Source organism: Podarcis raffonei, chromosome 2 (genome assembly GCF_027172205.1).
Source record: "Podarcis raffonei isolate rPodRaf1 chromosome 2, rPodRaf1.pri, whole genome shotgun sequence".
NCBI classification, from domain to species: Eukaryota; Metazoa; Chordata; class Lepidosauria; order Squamata; family Lacertidae; genus Podarcis; species Podarcis raffonei.
In genome coordinates this window covers 115,154,006-115,172,808 of record NC_070603.1, presented here as the reverse complement: position 1 = coordinate 115,172,808, position 18,803 = coordinate 115,154,006, and the positions used below count along the sequence as shown (strand labels likewise).

The 18,803-nt window shown below is 48.5% G+C and overlaps 1 protein-coding gene across 3 annotated transcripts in view; it reads right to left on the bottom strand.

The window, feature by feature from the left end:
• PBX2 (PBX homeobox 2) overlaps window positions 1-18,803 on the bottom strand; it is a 38,686-nt gene that overhangs the window by 4,802 nt on the left and 15,081 nt on the right. For all 3 annotated transcript variants that reach the window (XM_053379295.1, XM_053379296.1, XM_053379297.1), the window contains exons 3-8: window positions 11,611-11,855; window positions 10,148-10,338; window positions 4,519-4,654; window positions 4,116-4,260; window positions 3,589-3,677; window positions 1,196-1,282 (exon numbers count right to left, since the gene is read on the bottom strand). In XM_053379295.1, coding sequence (XP_053235270.1) covers window positions 1,196-1,282; window positions 3,589-3,677; window positions 4,116-4,260; window positions 4,519-4,654; window positions 10,148-10,338; window positions 11,611-11,855 — 893 coding nt within the window. The remainder of the gene's footprint in view (window positions 1-1,195; window positions 1,283-3,588; window positions 3,678-4,115; window positions 4,261-4,518; window positions 4,655-10,147; window positions 10,339-11,610; window positions 11,856-18,803) is intronic.

Below are 18,803 nucleotides of genomic sequence, written 5' to 3'. Positions count from 1 at the left end.
AGAGGAATAATATCTTCAGTCCCTGAATCTCCTCAAACCAAATCTTCTTCACACGCAAGGCATAATTAAATGTCAGCCTGGAAGCTGTGGCAATGGCCATCAAGCTCAGATCGTTTTAAAAGGGGATTAGAGGGAGGATTTGCAGGGTGGAATCCAATTGGTGTCCTTGCCACAAGCGGGACGGCTTTTGCCTACGGAAATTGGAGGGAGGGAATTTTTGCAGATATCCCCCTGCAGCCCCAAAGAATCGGGAAGCCTTCCAGAATAGATGGAAGGGCTGAACAAGGAACTGGCAAAATTGCCTTCCCTTCCTCTTCTCTTAGCAGATTCCTCCCCATCAAAAACACACCTCTGTGAGTGCTGGGATACCAAATGGATTCCACCCATAAGAGAATGGCAAGAACCACAACTGGTTAAATGAAATCTCCACATTCAGAAGCAGTGTATCACCGAACAACCTTTGCTAGGCTATTGCATTCCTGCTCTGCTAGTGGCTTAACCACTGTGGAAAACAGGAGTTGGACTACGGTCTATACATTTCAAGCACCTATGATACCACTTAAAACAGTCACGGCTTTATTGAACAGTATTAATTGTTTTGATGACTCTGTCACTGCAGTTTGCTTTATTTATATGCTATTGTGTTGGATATTATAATGATCGCAATGTTTGGTTTTTTTCAGTGCTATTGTGATTACTGTGAGCCACTTTTGAGCTCAGCGCTTGTTGTTGGAAAAGCAGAATGCAAATATTAAACCTAATCAAAATTAATGCCTTTCTGTCAAAATAATTTTGGGAACTGTAGTTTCTTAATGGTGCTGAGGGGCCAGGAGACTGCAATTCCAGCTCACAAAGCTTCAATTTCTCTGTGAAGTAGGACTGATTGCTTGACCGCTCTGGGAATTATAGCTCAGTGAGAAGGAATAGGGGTCTCCTTACAACTCTTATGCACCATTAACAAACTACTGTTCCCAGAACTCTTTCAGGAAAACCACGAGTGCCTAAAGTAGCATCACAGTGCTTGAAATGTTTGGTGCAGATGGGGCCTAGGCGGACCTTTGTCCTAATCTAGCAGGACTCTTGTATAGTGTGAGCCTTGACATGCATGAAGTCTAAAGCAATACATCCCAGACAAAACAAAGTTACCTCTTTGGTGAGAACCAGGTGGGTCAAGTCTCCTGATACACAAACTCACCCTCATTTCTCGTGGACTGTACATCTGGGTGGCAGCCATGCTGTCCCCGTAGCCTCCTGGCCCCATCGAGTGACGCATTGATTCCACCTAGTAGTTGAGGGAAGACACATAAAAAGGGCAGATGACAGCAGGGATGGGGAGAATAAGACAGGAGTAGCAGTTATGCTGGGCTGAAAACTTCTCATGAAGACTTGAGTGGGTGTTAAGAAGGATCGAGCAATGTGGAGTTTACTCAAAACTGTCAACTGATTTACGGCACTGTTTTGCTATGTAGTGTATATTTACCACTTTACATCAATCTTTCCTCTCTCTCTTTTTCTACAGAGGAGGGGGAAAGTTTGTTAAAATTGCCAATTTCCTTCTCTTTTCATTTTTACAGAAAAATAAGACTTCTGCTAGTATTTAGGAAAGTGTTCTTTTCATTTGTTCTCTGTAGGTTTGGACGTCTCATTGCCAAACTCAGCAAATGGGTTTCCAAGGCGAGGGCAGCAATTTTTGTCAACTCTGGGGCACAGGACGCCATTTTGAATCAAGATGGCAGATCAAGACATCACTTTCAACATGACTTCACTCATGTTTTGGTGAAGTTTGGCTACCTATCGAGATACCGTTGCCAAACTCAAAACAAGGGTTCCTGAGATGAAGGCATCTGTCTCCGCTGATGTTTGGATGCCAGGCACCATTTTGAATCAAGATGGCAGACTACAACATGGCTCTAGTGCAGTTCCACCTGGTTTTTGGCATGATGGGTCTAAACACACAAATTATCCATTTAAAAACCACAGCATTTTTTGGTTTCTACAAATTCCTGAGCAGCACTGGGCACTCTCAGCACATTCACTAGCAAACAAGGAAAAATGGAGAGGGCAGAAAAATGCAAGTTGGATCTCTCAGGATTGCTGAGCAGGTCTTGAACGGGAACTAACACTGCAACCATCTCACAGTGGTGATCAGCAGGAAAAAATGAAACGGGCAAGCTTTGCAAACAGTAACCTTCCAATTAACGCTGGAAAGAACTTTAAGTAATGGGGAATTGCTGGATAATCTGGCACTTTATTAAGTGTTGTGTGGAACCTCCAGCTCAACTCCTCTTCCAGCTAAGTTGAGAAAAAGCAGCATCTCAGTGGTGCTAAATGGCCTCAGCATCATGAGATAACTTAAGCGGAAGTAACAGTGGCAATGAACAAAAGCGGCCATGGAAAGGTTCTTTTTCGCTCCCTATTACACTGCACTGAAAAGGGCTCCCCAAACAAACACATACTCTTACCAGTATAGCTCAAACACAAGTTGTTCTCATCCATTAAAATTGGCCCTACCAAAAAATCCAATTTATGTATCATTCTGCAGATTAAACTTACAAGTTTACAGCCCTGTGCTGTTTTTTTTTTTTTAACAGTTAGGCAGGAGTGGGGGAGCTGTGGTCCTTCAGATGGCCACACGCCATGTTCCCTGAAGCTGATGATGGGCCAGAATTTCCCCACACTTGCACGAGAGCTTTAAAAATGATGGAGAAGACCTTTCCGCTTGCCTCCGTATTCCAATTCTACCCTTTTAACTTCTTCAGAAATATTCTACCAAGCCAGAAGGCTGCCATCTTGGATCATGCCTGCCAAGCAGATGCGAGAGACATCTGAGCCATAACTCTCACAAGACTATCACAAGGCAGGGGTTGCTAAAAGGATGAGCCCCGATGCTATTGAACTATAACTTACTGCATGCTTGCTGGCTAGGGCTGATGGAAAATACAGTCTAACAACATTTGGAAGTCGTCATATTAGCCCAAGCTCGGAATAATAATAATTTATTACTTATACCCCGCCCATCTGGCTGGGTTTCTCCAGCCACTCTGGGCGACTACCAACAGAATATTAAAAACAGGATAAAACATCAAACATTAAAAACTTCTCTAAACAGGGTTCCCTTCAGATGTCTTCTAAAAGTCAGAGGGCTGAGTTTTAGAATGCGAGGGTGTTCCACAGGGAAGGTGCCACTACCAAGAAGGCCCTCTACTTTGTTCCCTGTAAGTTCACTTCTTGCAGTGAGGGAACTGCCAGAAGGCCCTCAGAGCTGGACCTCAGTGTCCGGGCAGAACGATGGGGGTGGAGACGCTCCTTCAGATATACTGGGCCGAGGCCATTTAGTGCTTTAAAGGTCAGCACCAACACTTTGAATTGTGCTCGGAAACATGCTGGGAGCCAATGTAGGTATTTCAGGACCGGTGTTATGTGGTCTCGGCTGCCACTCCCAGTCACCAGTCTAGCTGCCCCATTCTGGAGTAACTGTAGTTTCCAGGTCACCTTCAAAGGCAGCCCCACATAGAGCGCATTGCAGCAGTCCATGTGGGAGATAACTAGAGCATGCCCCGAGCCGTCCCAGGAGGGAAAGGAACTGACCTGTGATGTGGGATACGAGTCTCCATTCAGACCCTGAAGGCCCATGAACATATCCCCAGAGCTGGAGAGGTTGAAGGAGCCACCGGAGCCTGCCAGAAAACAGAGGAAGGGGCGGGAGCGAAAGACAGCAACAGGGTGACTGGGGGTGGAACGCACAGTTGCTTCGAGCAAAGAAAAAGGTGAACACCACTGCAAAAGGCAACTAGCTGAAGAAGCAAGCCAAGACGACCTGCCTGCAGGAGGAAACCTTGGCTACTCCAAGGCCGACGGGGGGGGGGGGACGCAAACACCGGCGTGTGGGGGAGCGGGGTGTGAGGGGGCACCTCGCCGCTCTGCGCCCAGGAGGGGGCGCACACACTGGTCATGGGATAGAGGGGCAGAGGGTGCTGGTGTTGGAGGGATCTCCTTTGGGAACTCCAGCGCATGTTGGAGGGGAGGGTTCCACGTTTCTCCAACCCCAGCGAGGAGGACTCCCGCACCAACATGGGGTGTGGCGGAGCTTTCTTTTCGGGGGGGAGGGGAGTTACCCGCGGAGGAGGGGGTGTTGGGGGAGTCGCCCCCACTCTGTGCGGCGCTGACAGCCGTTTTCACGGCGTAAATATTGGCTTCCTCTTGGAACTTGCCGATGTTCTTCTTATAGCGGATGCGCTTGTTCCCGAACCAGTTTGAGACCTGGAAGGAGGGAGGGGGGAAGTGGGGGGGGGGGAGGGAAGGTCAAACATGAAGGGATGGGAAGCGGGGAGGGAATGAGGGGGGGAAAAGAGGGGTGGGGAGGGAAGGGGAGGGAAGGGGATTATGTATTGACAGGTCAGCCAAACAATGAGCTTTTCCTCCCCTCCCCAGCCAACCCTGTCCCATACTCAGGGGCCTCTCTAGCACAGCCTGGGGCCTGCCCCCCCACCCCACCCCACCCAACACACACCCGGGTACCTGTGAGACTGTGATTCCACACTTCTTGGCAAGCTCCTCTTTGGCCTCTTCGCTGGGGTAAGGGTTGCTCAGGTGAGAGTAGAAATACTCATTGAGCACCTCCGTAGCCTGCTTGCTGAAATTGCGCCGCTTCCGCCTGCGAGCGAAAAAAAAAGGATGCGCAGGGTTGGCAGAGGCAGCCATTTGGGAAGAGGAAAAGAAAGGCAGTCGGGGTAAGCAGTGGGGTGGGTGTGCATCATGAGGAATCCAGAATTATTGTTGTCATTTATGAAATTTGCATTTCGTCCTATACCCACAGGTAGCGGGGTGGTGGAACCAAGCTACAGTGGTACCTCGTGTTAAGTACCGTATTTTTCGCTCTATAACACGCACACGACCATAACACGCACGTAGTTTTTAGAGGAGGAAAATCTGTAGGCATGCCACCCGTAGGCATTCCCTCCATAACACGCACAGACATTTTCCCTTACTTTCTAGGAGGAAAAAAGTGAGTGTTATGGTGCAAAAAATACGGTAATTAATTCATTCCAGAGGTCCATTCTTAACCTGAAACTTTTCTTAACCTGAAGCACCACTTTAGCAAATGGGGCCTCCTGCTGCTGCTGCGCCGCCACTGCACAATTTCTGTTCTCATCCTGAAGCAAAGTTCTTAACCCAAAGTGCTATTTCTGGGTTAGCGGAGTCTGTAACCTGAAGCGTATGTAACCCAAGGTACCACTGTATTGTTATTTATTAAATTTGTACCCTACCCTTCCTTCAAAAGGCGCTCAGGATGCCAAGTGATAAAAACAATTCCTGCCCCCACATTTCTCTCCACTGGGTAGGACTCAAACCAATGGCTTCAAGTTACAAGAAAGGAGATTCCAACTAAACATCTGGAAAAACTTTCTGACAGTAAGAGCTGTTCGGCAGTGGAACAGACTCCCACGAGAGGTGGTGAACTCTCCTTTCTTGGAGGTTTTTAAGCAAAGGTTGGGTGGCCATCTGTCATGGATGCTTTGGCTGAGATTCCTGCATTGCAGGGGGTAGGACTAGATGACCCTCGAGGTCCCTTCCAACTCTACAATTCAATGATTCTAAAAGGCTTGTAGGAAGAGGAAGGCGCCACAACGGCAACAGAGACCATGTCTGCCTGACATTTGATGGGAGGGAATTCCACAGGCCAGGTGCTGTCACCCTGAAGGGAAGGCCTATATTGTGTACAGTAGTAGACTCCATAGAAGGTGGCATCTGCAAGAGGCCCTCAAAAGGTTAGAGACGCGAGGAGAATTAGAGGCTGGGCTATATGCTCTGATAAAATGTGTGGCATCCCTCCTAGCGCTGTGCCACTTGACAAATTGCATGATTTGAACATCCCTTGTGGGTTTTGTTTATTGCCTGCTTTTGTTGGAAACTAACATGCAAAAGTCAATGTGTGTCAGGCCGGAGGCTTGGCCAGATACCAGGCCAGATACAAGTATACAGAGGTTTTGCAGGAGTGCTGAAACAGTCCACTGTCCAACCTTGGTGCGCCATTCAGCTTCTTCTGAATCAGATATTTCTATTTTATGTTTTAAGGAGACAGGAATCTAGCCCTTATGGCTACAACATCTTTCCTAAAAGTATTTTAGCAATGCCTGTTGAAATCCTAGTGGGGGAAACGGGGAACCACTGAGGTTGCCAGAGATTGGGGAACAGGTCTTCAGTGTTGTCCCTAGATCGCTGCCTCTCTCCCAGCAAATGCAGAATTATGCTGAGAAAAGGTAAACATTTCAAACACATTTACTCAATTTGTGTAATTAATACAGGTGGAGGAATTAAACTATAACCGATGCAGAATTTTAATTAATGAAGAGTGGACAGCTGCCCTAGAACTCATTCCCCTAACATGCTAGATTTCCATAGGTGGACTACTGCAACGTGCTCTATGTGGGGCAACCCTTGAAGGTGACCCGGAAACTGCAATTAATCCAGAATGCAGCAGCTAGACTGGTGACTGGGAGCAGCCGCCGGGACCGCATAACACCGGTCCTGAGAGATCTGCATTGGCTCCCAGTACGTTTCCGAGCACAATTCAAAGTGTTGGTGCTGACCTTTAAAGCCCTAAACGGCCTCGGCCCAGTATACCTGAAGGAGCATCTCCACCCCCATTGTTCAGCCCAGACACTGAGGTCCTGCCCTGTGGAAATAAGCAGCTATCTTCTCTATAAAAGACATCTGAAGGCAGCCCTATTTAGGGAAGTTTTTAATATTTAATGCTGTATTGTTTTTAACACTCGTTCTGTAGGCCGCCCAGAGTGGCTGGGGAAACACAGCCAGATGGGCGGGGTATAAATAATAAATTATTATTATTATTACTACTACTACTACTAATAATAATAATAATACTGCGGGGGGGGGGTTGGACTAGATGACCCTTGGGGTCATGCTATGGAAAGAGCAGGGGGGTATTGCATTGGAAAGAACATTCAAGGTGAGGCAGCCGTGAAGACCCACTTATGAAATTCTCTCCCCCGCGAGGCTTGCCTAGAGCAGGGGTACTCAACCTGGTCCCTACTGCCCACTAGTGGGTGTTTCAGGATTCCAGGTGGGCAGAAAGGTGTTCTATGCCACATGTTACTGCAGCACTGGTGGGCGGTAAGGAAATTTTACCATCAAGAAAAAAATGCATTGGTGGGCGCTAGGTATAAAAAGGTTGGCTACCCCTGGCTTTTCTGTGCAAAGTGAAATCCTCTCTAAGAATATAAAGGAAAGCCCTGCTGGGTCAAGCCAAAGGTCTAGAGGAAGCCTAGACTGAGTGCAGCAGAGCTCTTCCCACCTGCGATTCCCGGCATCCGCTACTCAGGGGCATATGCTACCTCTGACAATATTATTGATTTCCCCCCGATGAAAAATTCAACCTGGTGGAATGTTTTATCCTGCTGTTTTTCACCCTTCTCATGTATCAAATCCTTCAAGTAGTGTCTATTTATTAATTATTATTATTATTATTATTATTATTATTTTATTTTTAAACTACACCCACAACCAAACACCACAAACTACTCTGGAAATACTTATTGAAAGGCAGTGTGCAACTTAAAAAATCAACAAAATCAAGTTTCAACAGTTCTGCTCGCCACGGCAAGCCTTCCTCCCAACTCTGAAGCTGCGGAGGGAGTGGAAGTTTTGTGCTGACCCCTGCCCCTCTCTCTGGTTCCAAGGAAGGACGAGGACTGGGTTGGCAGCTGTACGGCCACAAGAGTCAAGCCAGCAGACCTCGATCTCTCTTTCCTACTCCTGAGTGTTGCTAACCAGCATGGCCTGAATCCCTTCCTGGTCTTTTTCACAGGGCAGAGAAGCAAAAGGAGCTATGAACCCCTTAAATAGGCAGCAGCTGCAGCTGGCATTCTTCCTGCCTCTCTTAAGCGAGATGTTAGGTGCTGGCGGGATTCAACAACGCACAAGCAGCAGTGGCTTGTGCCCATTTGGAGTGGTAGGGCAGAAGGCAAGGAGACCAACTCTAGGGGGCACCAGAGTCAACTTATTCGAGTTTTGTCTCTGTGCCTCCTGCCAAGTCCCAAAAAAAGCAACACCATAAGAAGGGCTGGCAGTGTTAGAAACTCAGTTATATAAATGTAAAGGACACCTGACTGTTAGGTCCAGTCGCAGACGACTCTGGGGTTGCGGCACTCATCTCACTTTACTGGCCAAGGGAGCCGACATTTGTCCACAAACAGTTTTTCCAGGTCATGTGGCCAGCATGACTAAGTCGCTTCTGGCGAAACCAGAGCAGCGCACGGAAACGCTGTTTACCTTTCCGCAGGAGCGGTACCTGTTTATCTACTTGCACTTTGACGTGCTTTCAAACTGCTAGGTTGGCAGGAGCTGGGACTGAGCAACGGGAGCTCACCCCGTCGAGGGGATTCAAACCGCCAACCTTCCGATCGGCAAGCCCTAGGGTCAGTGGCTTAGACCACAGCGTCACCCGCGTCCCACTGCGTCACCTGTGTCCCTCAGTTATATAAGCTAGGTGCCAAATGGCTCCTTAAACCAGGGTTACAGTCGCCAAAACTGAATGCCTAGTTGCCATTTTTGGGAAAGAAGGCTCCAAAGTCGTATTTTCCCATACAACTTTTTGGTTCCTGACTATGTAGATAAAATACAATGGATAGAATTCTGCAGGATGTGTTGCTCCTGTGAGAAAACAGTCAAGATCCAAGGATCCGGATCCGGGCATGCATCTCCAGATGGGGAAGATGTCAGAAGCCATCGTGGAGCCAAGGCACCTTCACTTGGTCGCAAGTGTCTGGTAACCAGGTGCAAAATGCACCTGGCGCCTGGCAAGTTTTGAATGCTAGTCTAGGGGGAATCAAGGCGGAGGTTGGCGGGGGAGTGCCCCATCAGCACTAAGAGACCAGCCGACCCCGCCCAACAGCACACTCCTTGCCTCTCTTTCCCACAGAGGAGAACGCAAAGTGGGAAGGGAGGTTTCTTCAGCTAGCGCGCAGCACAGGGACCCAGAAACCCTTTGCTGCGCATTAGATGAAGCCAGAATGCATCCCACCTGCCTTTTCTGCAGGGAAGGTTTGTTTATTTATATAAAAAATATATATATGCCACTGTGCCATAAAAATATACATATCAGAACAATGTATACAGCAATAAAAACTTAAAACCGTACAACAAAACCCATAAGAAAGTTAAAAACAGACATCAATTAACCACTGTGTAAGGATGTACAGTCGTACCTCAGAAGTCGAACGGAATCTGTTCCAGAAGTCCGTTCGACTTCCAAAACATTCGGAAGCTGCGTTGGATGTTTGGGTTCCAAAACGTTCGCTCGCAAGGCATTTGAGATCCAAGGTAAGACTTATTATTAATTGCCTCCGCTAGAAAACTCGGAGAGGTGGGCTTTCCTTTCCTGGTAGGCAGAGGTGGCTGGCTCCATCAAGCTGGCAGAAGGCACAGAACTTGGCAGCACCAATTTTTGGCACGTCCAACACAGCCAGCCAACCACTGTACACCCTAGCAACAGCCACTGCATGAAGCTGCAGAGCAGGGAATAGAAAAGAAGTGGGGCCAATCCATTGTCTCTGGTGAGAGACCAGCTTGCCTCAACTGTCATCTAGGGACAGCCATTCCCATGAATTTCTATTCCGCTGGTCATTGCGAGAACTTGTGAATTTAAGACCTGGTGCCTTAGGTTGCTTTCTCCCTTTCTCTCTTCCCTCCCCATCCCTTTCAGCCACTCTGGGAGCCTTCCCAGCTAAGATAAAGGGACCCCTGAACATTAGGTCCAGTCGTGGCCGACTCTGGGGTTGCGGGGCTCATCTCTCTTTACTGGCCGAGGGAGCCGGCGTACAGCTTCCGGGTCATGTGGCCAGCATGACTAAGCCGCTTCTGGCGAACCAGAGCAGCACACGGAAACACCGTTTACCTTCCCGCCGGAGTGGTACCTATTTATCTACTTGCACTTTGACATTCTTTCGAACTTCTAGGTTGGCAGGAGCAGGGACCGAGCAATGGGAGCTCAGCCCATCGTGGGGATTCGAACTGCCGACCATCTGATCGGCAAGTCCTAGGCTCTGTGGTTTAACCCACAGCGCCACCCGCGTCCCAAAGGTAAGGTAAAATAAAAAAGCACTTCAGATATAGGTGAAGTAGTAACCTGGCATCGAGGAAGCGGGATCTCAGGATCATGACAGCCTCGCAGGTGCTTTGCTTCAGCTGCATCTGGATGGAGCTGAACTTCCGGTGGATGATGCTGACCATGCGCTCTATCTCCTTGGGCGACACGGGGCGCGTGCGGCTCTGCTCCCGAAGGAGGTTCATCACATGTGTCGTAAACTCGTTGCAGGCCTGACGAGGAGCAGGTGAGAAAGGGGAAGAGGCTGAGTTGGAGCCCCAATACACAAACCCAAGGAATATTAATACCCCCACACACAAAAAATCCCTGCCCCCAACTCCTAATGCAAATGTAGGGGACCTGTGCCCCACCCAGATGTTTTATTATGTATTTTTAGTTCTCCTTTTGCATTTTTATGTTCTGATGAAGGGTGGTATACAAATTTAATAAATAATAGCAATAATGGTAATCACATCCTTACCTGGTTATGACGTAGAAAACCGTATCTGGTTTTGTCCCAGGCTATCTGAAAGACTGTATCTCTCTATATGAACCTGACCAGGTGCTAAGATCCTTGGGTGAGCCCCTTCTCTTGATCCCCCCCAACATTGGGACTCATGCGCGGAGGTGGCGAGAGCGGAAACCTATCCTAGGTTGCTCCAATATTATGGAATTCCCTCCCAAGCAGTGTTGGAAATTAGCCAAGTACGTTTTGCTACTGGCATGGGTCCAATTGCGACGACGTGGGAGATTCCTGGGCACCAGGTGGGCAACCACCGTTTAAAAGTCCATAGTTAATACCATTTCCATTTCCACTGTGTGTGTTTCTCCTTTTGCATACTGGCTCAAGTGAACTGTTGGAAGAGCAAGCTACAATCAAGCAATGTAGTTGAGCTTACAGAATTGTAGAACGGGAAGGGACCTCAATGGTCACCCATTTCAATCTCCTGGCAAATAGACATTCCATTGTGCTGAGCGTAACCTAGATTTGGTAATTCTTCACAGAACTCTAGCCCAATGATTGCCATCAATTTGATTTGAACTGATTTAATAATGAATTGATTTTAGAATGCTGTATTATTTTACTGTTGTTGGCCGCTCTGAGCCCAGCTTCGGCTGGGGAGGGCGGGATATAAACAAAATTTTATTCTATTATTATTTAAGGTGCCGTTTGGCACCTAGTTTATACATCTGAGTTTCCAACACTGCTCCCAAGAAAGGTTAGAAACATCTGTCTCTCTCCTTGTTACGTATACTAAGAACGTCCTGTTCAGACAGGCCTTTGAAAACTGCTGCACCGCCAATCGGTTCCCAAGCAAGCTGGGTTTTAAACTGGCGCCCCAAACGTGTTTCAGTGTGGTTCCAACTATTCATTGTTAACTGGCTTGCTTTTCCATTTTATAATGGGTGTTCTTGAACATGGTGGAAGCCGCCGCGAGCCCCAACTTGGGAGAAATGCATGGCAGGAATACAACGTATATAGTCAGCACCACCACCGTCCTTACCTGCTCGTATTTCTCCAGCTCCGAGTGGTAGATCTGGCGGATCTGGGAGAGCTTGTTGCGGTAATCGGAGTGCTCAATGGAGTTATCTGGGGATACCCCCCCTGCCGCTGCGGCCGCTGCTGCCGCCGCCGCAGACCCACCCCCTTTCTCTGGGCCGGCCACCCCCTCGGCCAGCAGCATATTGTCCAAGCGCATCAGCTGGGGGTCCACCGGCTCCTCCTCCTGGGAGCTTCGGATGCTCAGTCCTAAAAAGGTAGACGGCAGAGGGAAGGAAGGAGTTAACGGTGGGGCAGCCATGTTCACACACACACACACACACAGGCATTCCCAGCCCCCCCTTTCCTGCCCTTCCTTGGTGGGCTTCCCCTCCTCCCTCCCCCCTCCTGGTGCCTCCTTCCTCTTTTGTCGCTTGGCAGGAGACTAGGTCACCCCGAGGTCGTTGCCACGGCAACGGCGGGCCCAGAAAAGGGGTAGCAACTTTTGGCAGACAGACACAGAGATATGGGGGGGGGGGACGGAGAGAGAAGAAAGAAAGAAAGAAAGAAAGAGCAGAAAAGAGGCCCGAGGTTGAGCCAAAGAAGCAACGTATTGAGGATCCCTAGGAGAGAAAGGGGAAAAATAGGGCCCCCTAACTCAACCCCCCCCCAAGCACCACCTTCAATGTCAAAGCTGCCTCCGTTTAGGGACTGGCTCTGTTTTGGCTTTGAATTGCCACCTGATCCGCATTTTCCACGGAGGAAAAAGAACCAAGACTCTGGCGGCACCCCAGGCTTGATTTATTATGGCACTGAGCTTTCAGGCCCTAATTATTTTGCTAAGTCACTCTAAGGCAGGGGTGGCAACCTCAGTCCGGCCCACGGAGCGTCTCCTGCCCTCTCCCCATCCCAAAGACCCTGCAAATGTTGGCGATGGGAGGCAAAGCCACACAAAAATTCAAGGAGGGTGACTGGTCGTTCCACCCCTCACCCTGAACAGCGATATGATCAAATACTGTATCAATCATTTGATAAGCAAAGAGGGGAGCGACAGGCCTCTTCCCGGCATGCGGCCCCTGCCCCGCAAGGTTAGCGGCCCCTGGTGTCGCAAGACTCTTTGTTGATCTCGCATATATTTAGCAGCCGGGTGTCTTCACCAGCCAAAACGTCTGTAGGTCAGGCCGACCCTAAAACACAGCACAGCAGCAGGGGGCCAGTTTAATGTTTAAAAAAGGAGTAACACGGCTGCCCACAACAAAACCCGAAGCAAGAAACCACCTTGCCTACTCCTGTCCCTTTAAGAGAACTTTGCTGGGCAGAAATCCATGGCCCAGCGCCAGACAGGATCTCCAGGCCTATAGCTGCGCCTCAAAGTCCTGTTAAAGAGACCAGCCGCGTTCACACCGAATAGCTGAAGCACTCTCAGACCACTTTAAACACTCCCCAAGAAAGCTGGGAACTGTAGTTGGTTACTGGGAAGAGGGATAAGCCCTTAAACCACTCTGGCAATTGTAGCTCTGGGTTGCAGGAAGCCATGGCTGTTTAAAGTGGTATATTCCCCTCCCAGAGCTACAATTCCCAGAGTGGCTTAAGAGCTCATCCCTCTTCCCAAGTACTGCTGGGAATTCTAGCTCTCAGCACCCGTAACAAACTACAGTTCCCAGGGTTCTTTGAGGGATGCCACGACTGTTTAATGTGGCATCTATTGCAGTGCTTTAAACGGATGGTGTTGAGGGGGCTGCAGGCCCTAAATATTGCTTATGTACCGTAGCTTTCGGGAGGCAGTTGGCATAACATAGTAAACTCACTTTGGGGCGGGGGGACATGACAGAGTGTCTGACAAACTGCAGAGATTAGGTGGTGGAGCAGGGGTCAGCAACCTTTTTCAGCCGTGGGCCGGTCCACTGTCCCTCAGACCTTGTGAGGGGCCGGACTATAATTTTTTGGGGGAAATGAACAAATTCCTATGCCCCACAAATAACTCAGAGATGCATTTTAAATAAAAGCACACATTCTACTCGTGTAAAAACATGCTGATTCCCGGACCGTCAACAGGCCAGATTGAGAAGGCGATTGGGCCGGATCTGGCCCCCGGCCCTTAGTTTGCCTACCCCTGTGGTGGAGTTACCAGGCAAGCCTAAGCAATGAAAGCAACCATACCAGCTATTTTACACACACCCTAACTCCTCCAGAGCCTCCCCTCCAATGCAAGAGGAAAAATGGGGCTTAGAGCCAGGGAAAATACTCTCCATCTGGTCAGGCCTCAAAGTCCCATGTGAGCCGCAGAAAAAGACAGAAGGAAATTGGGAGGCAGACAAAGTGCCCTCTCCCATGGGGAGTGGGGCTTGAGAAGTTTTGATGCCTGAGGCCAATATGCCCACCCCAATATGGCAAAGTTTCTGTTGGAAAACATGTGTTTCCCCCTCATACATATTAACACGGGGCAAGATTGGGAAGAGGCGGCGGGAGGGCCCTCGCGAAAACGACTAGCCATAGGCACAGTGGAAGGACGATGTCAGCCACCATGGACAGTAGCCACTGGTAGCCTTAAGGTAAAGGTAAAGGGACCTCTGGCCGTTAGGTCCAGTAGTGACCGACTCTGGGGTTGCGGCGCTCATCTCGCTTTATTGGCCGAGGGAGCCGGCGTACAACTTCCGGGTCATGTGGCCAGCATGACTAAGCCACTTCTGGTGAACCAGAGCAGCGCATGGAAACGCCGTTTACCTTCCTGCCAGAGCAGTACCTATTTATCTACTTGCACTTTGATGTGCTTTTGAACTGCTAGGTTGGCAGGAGCAGGGACTGAGCAACGGGAGCTAACCCCGTCACGGGGATTCGAACCGCCGACCTTCTGATCGGCAAGTCCTAGGCTCTGTGGTTTAACCCACAGTGCCACCCGCGTCCCTTCTGGTAGCCTTATTTGTCAATAATTTGCCTAATCATATACTAAATGCATGCATTTTTAAAAAGCAAGGCAGCCCCTATAGAAGCATGAGGTGGGGAGGTGCACCACTGACAACTGCTTGAAACACTGGAAAGTGCATCTGTCAAATGCACTGGCAAAGACTGGGAGAAACTGAACTCATCCCACGGGAGAAAATCCTGTAGCCAAGTACATGGGTTTTTTGTTCGTTTTGTTCTTAACACAGTTCTAATAAGATTATTGGGACGCGGGTGGCGCTGTGGGTTAAACCACAGAGCCTAGGGCTTGCCGATCATAAGGTCACTGGTTTGAATCCCTGCAATGGGGTTTGGTCCTGTTGTTTGGTCCCTGCTCCTGCCAACCTAGCAGTTCGAAAGCACGTCAAAGTGCAAGTAGATAAATAGGCACGGCGTTTCCGTGCGCTGCTCTGATTCCGCCAGAAGCGGCTTAGTCATGCTGGCCACATGACTCGGAAGCTGTCTGCGGACAAACGCCGGCTCCCTCGGACAATAAAGCAAGATGAGCGCCGCAACCCCAGAGTCGGCCAAGACTGGACCTAATGATCAGGGGTCCCTTTACCTTTACCTTTAGTAAGATTATAAAGAACTATACAATATATTATGCTGAATACAGCGACTTTAACCTGACAAGATGTAGAGGACAGCATTTTGAAAACTGTGCAGTTGTCCAGGATTTTTCCAAAACAAAACAGGTAAATATCACTTGACTCGTGAAGAGAGAGAAAAAAGGACAAGCGTTGATCCTTCCGGCACCTCTCACTTTAAGCTCCCAAAGTCTTGTTTTTACAGGACATTTGTGCACACCCCTGTGCCTTTCACCCAACCCTCTTTTCTGGTTGAAGAGGTTTGGTGGGTTTCTGAAGCCACAAAAAAAATATGTTTAACCAGTAGGAGAACCGGGAAGGGCGACCCAATTTGCAAACCGCCTAGAACTCTTGCCAGTAGAGTATTGCCTTAAGTATGCTCATGATAGCAGACCTTCAGGTGGTGTGGCAGATTATAAGGAGAGAGAGAGAGAGAGAGAGAGAGAGAGAGAGAGAGAGAGAGAGAGAGAGAATGAATATGCTTTGCATATGGCTATAAGGCTCAGGGTGGAGGTGATGGGGAAAAATGTTTGCTTGAGATCCCAGAGCCACTGCCAGTCAAGAGGTGGCAATATTGGGCTAAACAGACAAATAAGTTTACCTGGCATAAGGTAGGTACTTTCATTGAAGCAGTAGTTTCAATGTATTAATGCCCCTGTATTAACTTCTACTATAAAGTACCCAAATTCTGCTCCTTGAACGTTCATTTCAGAGGGGAGTAAATTCGCTGCTGTTTCCCTACAGTTTTTTCCCCTGGCAGTGAAAACATATTTAAGTTAGAGGAGGAGAAGTGGGGGGGGGGGGGGATAAATCATTTTCTGTTCAGGAGAGTGAACAAGGTTCAAAGTCCCACTCGTAACCAGGGATGAATTGCAAAAATAAGTAAATAAAGTAAGTAAGTAATTTAAGTAAGTAAGTAAGTAAGTAAGTAAGTAAGTGGGCTATCCAGCTACATCACTTAACCTGAGGTACCACTGTACTCTCATTGCCAAAGGGCACCTTAAACCTAGGTTACAATCGCCTCAATTGAATGTCTAGGCGCTATTATTACTATTACAGTGGTGCCTCGCAAGACGAAAAGAATCCGTTCCGTCATTCTCTTCGTCTAGCGGTTTTTTCGTCTTGCGAAGCAAGCCCATTGACAGCTTAGCGGATTAGCGCTACAGCGGTCTAGCGGCTTTTCGCGATCAGTTGTTAAGCGGCTTATCAGCGGAACAGCTGATAAGCGGCTTAGCGGCTTAGGAAAAGCGAAAAAAACCCGCGGGGACTCGCAAGATTTTTTTGTCTTGCGAAGTAACCCCATAGGGAAATTCGTTTTGCGAAGCGCCTCCAAAACGGAAAACCCTTTCGTCTTGCGGGTTTTCCGTCTTGCGAGGCGTTCGTCTTGCGGGGCACCACTGTATTTCTATACCACTTTATATTTTAAAGAACAAATCTCAAAGCGGTTTACGACACATTAAAACATCAAACAAAACAATCCAGAATAAAACAAATTCAAGTGTCAAGAAAAATATATTTCGCATCCTTCTCTAAGTGACATTTGCTTCCCCCACTCACCAGCCTGGGACCTAGGGATTTCCACATGTTCACAACTGGATCCGCACCCGTCACAAAACATGCCTAATTTCTAACACTGGTCCCAGGTTTGATCCCCAGCATCTCCCTTTCCTGCAACCCTGGAGAACCACTGCCGTTCAGTGTAGACCTGCGGTTCCCAAATATTTCCCCTTAGAAATTGCTGAGGACCACTAAATGATTTTTCTGACTGTTATGGTAGCTGTAATGCACTGTGCTAGATGCTGCGTGGTTTTTAACAGAGTTAAGGTTCAAACTTTTATCTCCAGCCTCCTGTTAACTTGGCTTCCGATCTTCTCCACTTCTCTCCAGTGCTTCGTCCCCCTATTATTTATTATTTGTATTATTTTTATTTATTGAATTTATATACTGCCCTGTACCCGGGGGTCTCAGGGCGGTTCACAGAATAAAATCAAGATATAAAACCACAAAATACCTAATAAAAATTAAAAAACCACAACTCAATAGTCCCCCCTCTCCAAAAAAACCCACCACATTTTAAAAGGGCATAGGATCAACCAAAGGCCTGGTTAAAAAAGAACATTTTTGCGTGGCACCTAAAGGTGTGTGATGAAGGTGCCAGGTGAACTTCCCTGGGGAGAGCATTCCACAGACGGGGAGCCACTGCAGAGAAGGCCCTGTTCTCGTGTTGCCACCCTCCAGACCTCTCAAGGAGGCGGCACACGAAGGAGGGCCTCAGACGATGATCTCAGGGTCACTTCCCCCTAGTCACTTCCAGGCCATCCTGTTCACCTTCCCGGAAGATTTCTGGATTCCAAGAATGATGAAGCAGCAGCAGAGCCCACCATCCTTCACAGACATGCTGTGGACCCTGAGCTAGATGCACCAATGATCTAAGGCGGCACCTTTTGCTCCTAGCGTGCTCCCCGCCTTTCCACCCACTGCATGAGGTGTTAGAACACATGGATGGGGCTTACACCAAAATCTCCCGTTCACAGTCCCCCAAGATGAAGAGAGGATCAGCTATCCCATAATCCCGTACACCGGTTAAGAATGTATGCAGGGACGTTACTTTAGGTCTCTGCAATGTTTCCACTTGGTCCTAATAAAAGGTATTTCCCCTGCTGCTCCCTTTTAAAGAGGATGCTCTATAAATAGCCACCTCTCTCTGGCTGCGAAGATAAAATCCAGAGCCATCCCGACTGTGTTTTTCAAGCATCCTTGGGGAGGTAGCTGCAAACGACCGCTGGACTTCCAGCAGTAATTCAACACCAAACTACGGCTGAGTGTTAACAGCTGAGGAGTGGCAGGAACGCCCAGAGGAGGCTGAGCGATAACTATCAGGGTGAATCTACCTCTGCAAGAGGCCTCCCCAACCTGGCGCTTCAAACTACAACTCCCACCAGCTCCGTCCAACTTGTTTTACCTAAAAGCATGTTATTTTGGGTCCCTGTATCTTAATGAAATCCATGTTTGGGTTTTTCGTAAGAGCTGGTTTGAAGAGCCTCACGTGGATTATCTCAGTAATGCTTTCAACAGACTCTGCAAATTTTGTTGGCAACCATCAGTCTCGACATACAATGGAGTGCGCCACTAAGGGTGAAGTCAAACTGCTGTGAATTAAAAGGTAAAGGGACCCCTGACCATTAGGTCCAGTCGTGGCTGACTCTGGGGTTGCGGCGCTCATCTTGCTTTACTGGCCGAGGGAGCCGGCGTACAGCTTCCGGGTCATGTGGCCAGCAGGACTAAGTCGCTTCTGGCGAACCAAAGCAGCACACAGAAACACCATTTACCTTCCCACTGGAACAGTACCTATTTATCTACTTGCACTTTGACATGCTTTCGAACTGCTAGGTTGGCAGGAGCAGGGACTGAGCAATGGGAGCTCACCCCGTCGCAGGGATTTGAACCGCCGACCTTCTGATCAGCAAGTCCTAGGTTCTGTGGTTTATTATTGTATTATACAATTGCGGAGTCAGAAGGGATCTCAAGGATCATCTAGTCCAACCCTCTGCAATACAGGAACAGCAGAACTATGTCAACTGCTTTGATACGCTTATTGTATGTGGAGGGAGGGCTGGGGGTTTACGGTGGTTTGTTTATACAGTTCAGATTACTGTTTGAGGCTTCACAAACCATGGTTTATGTCGCCGAA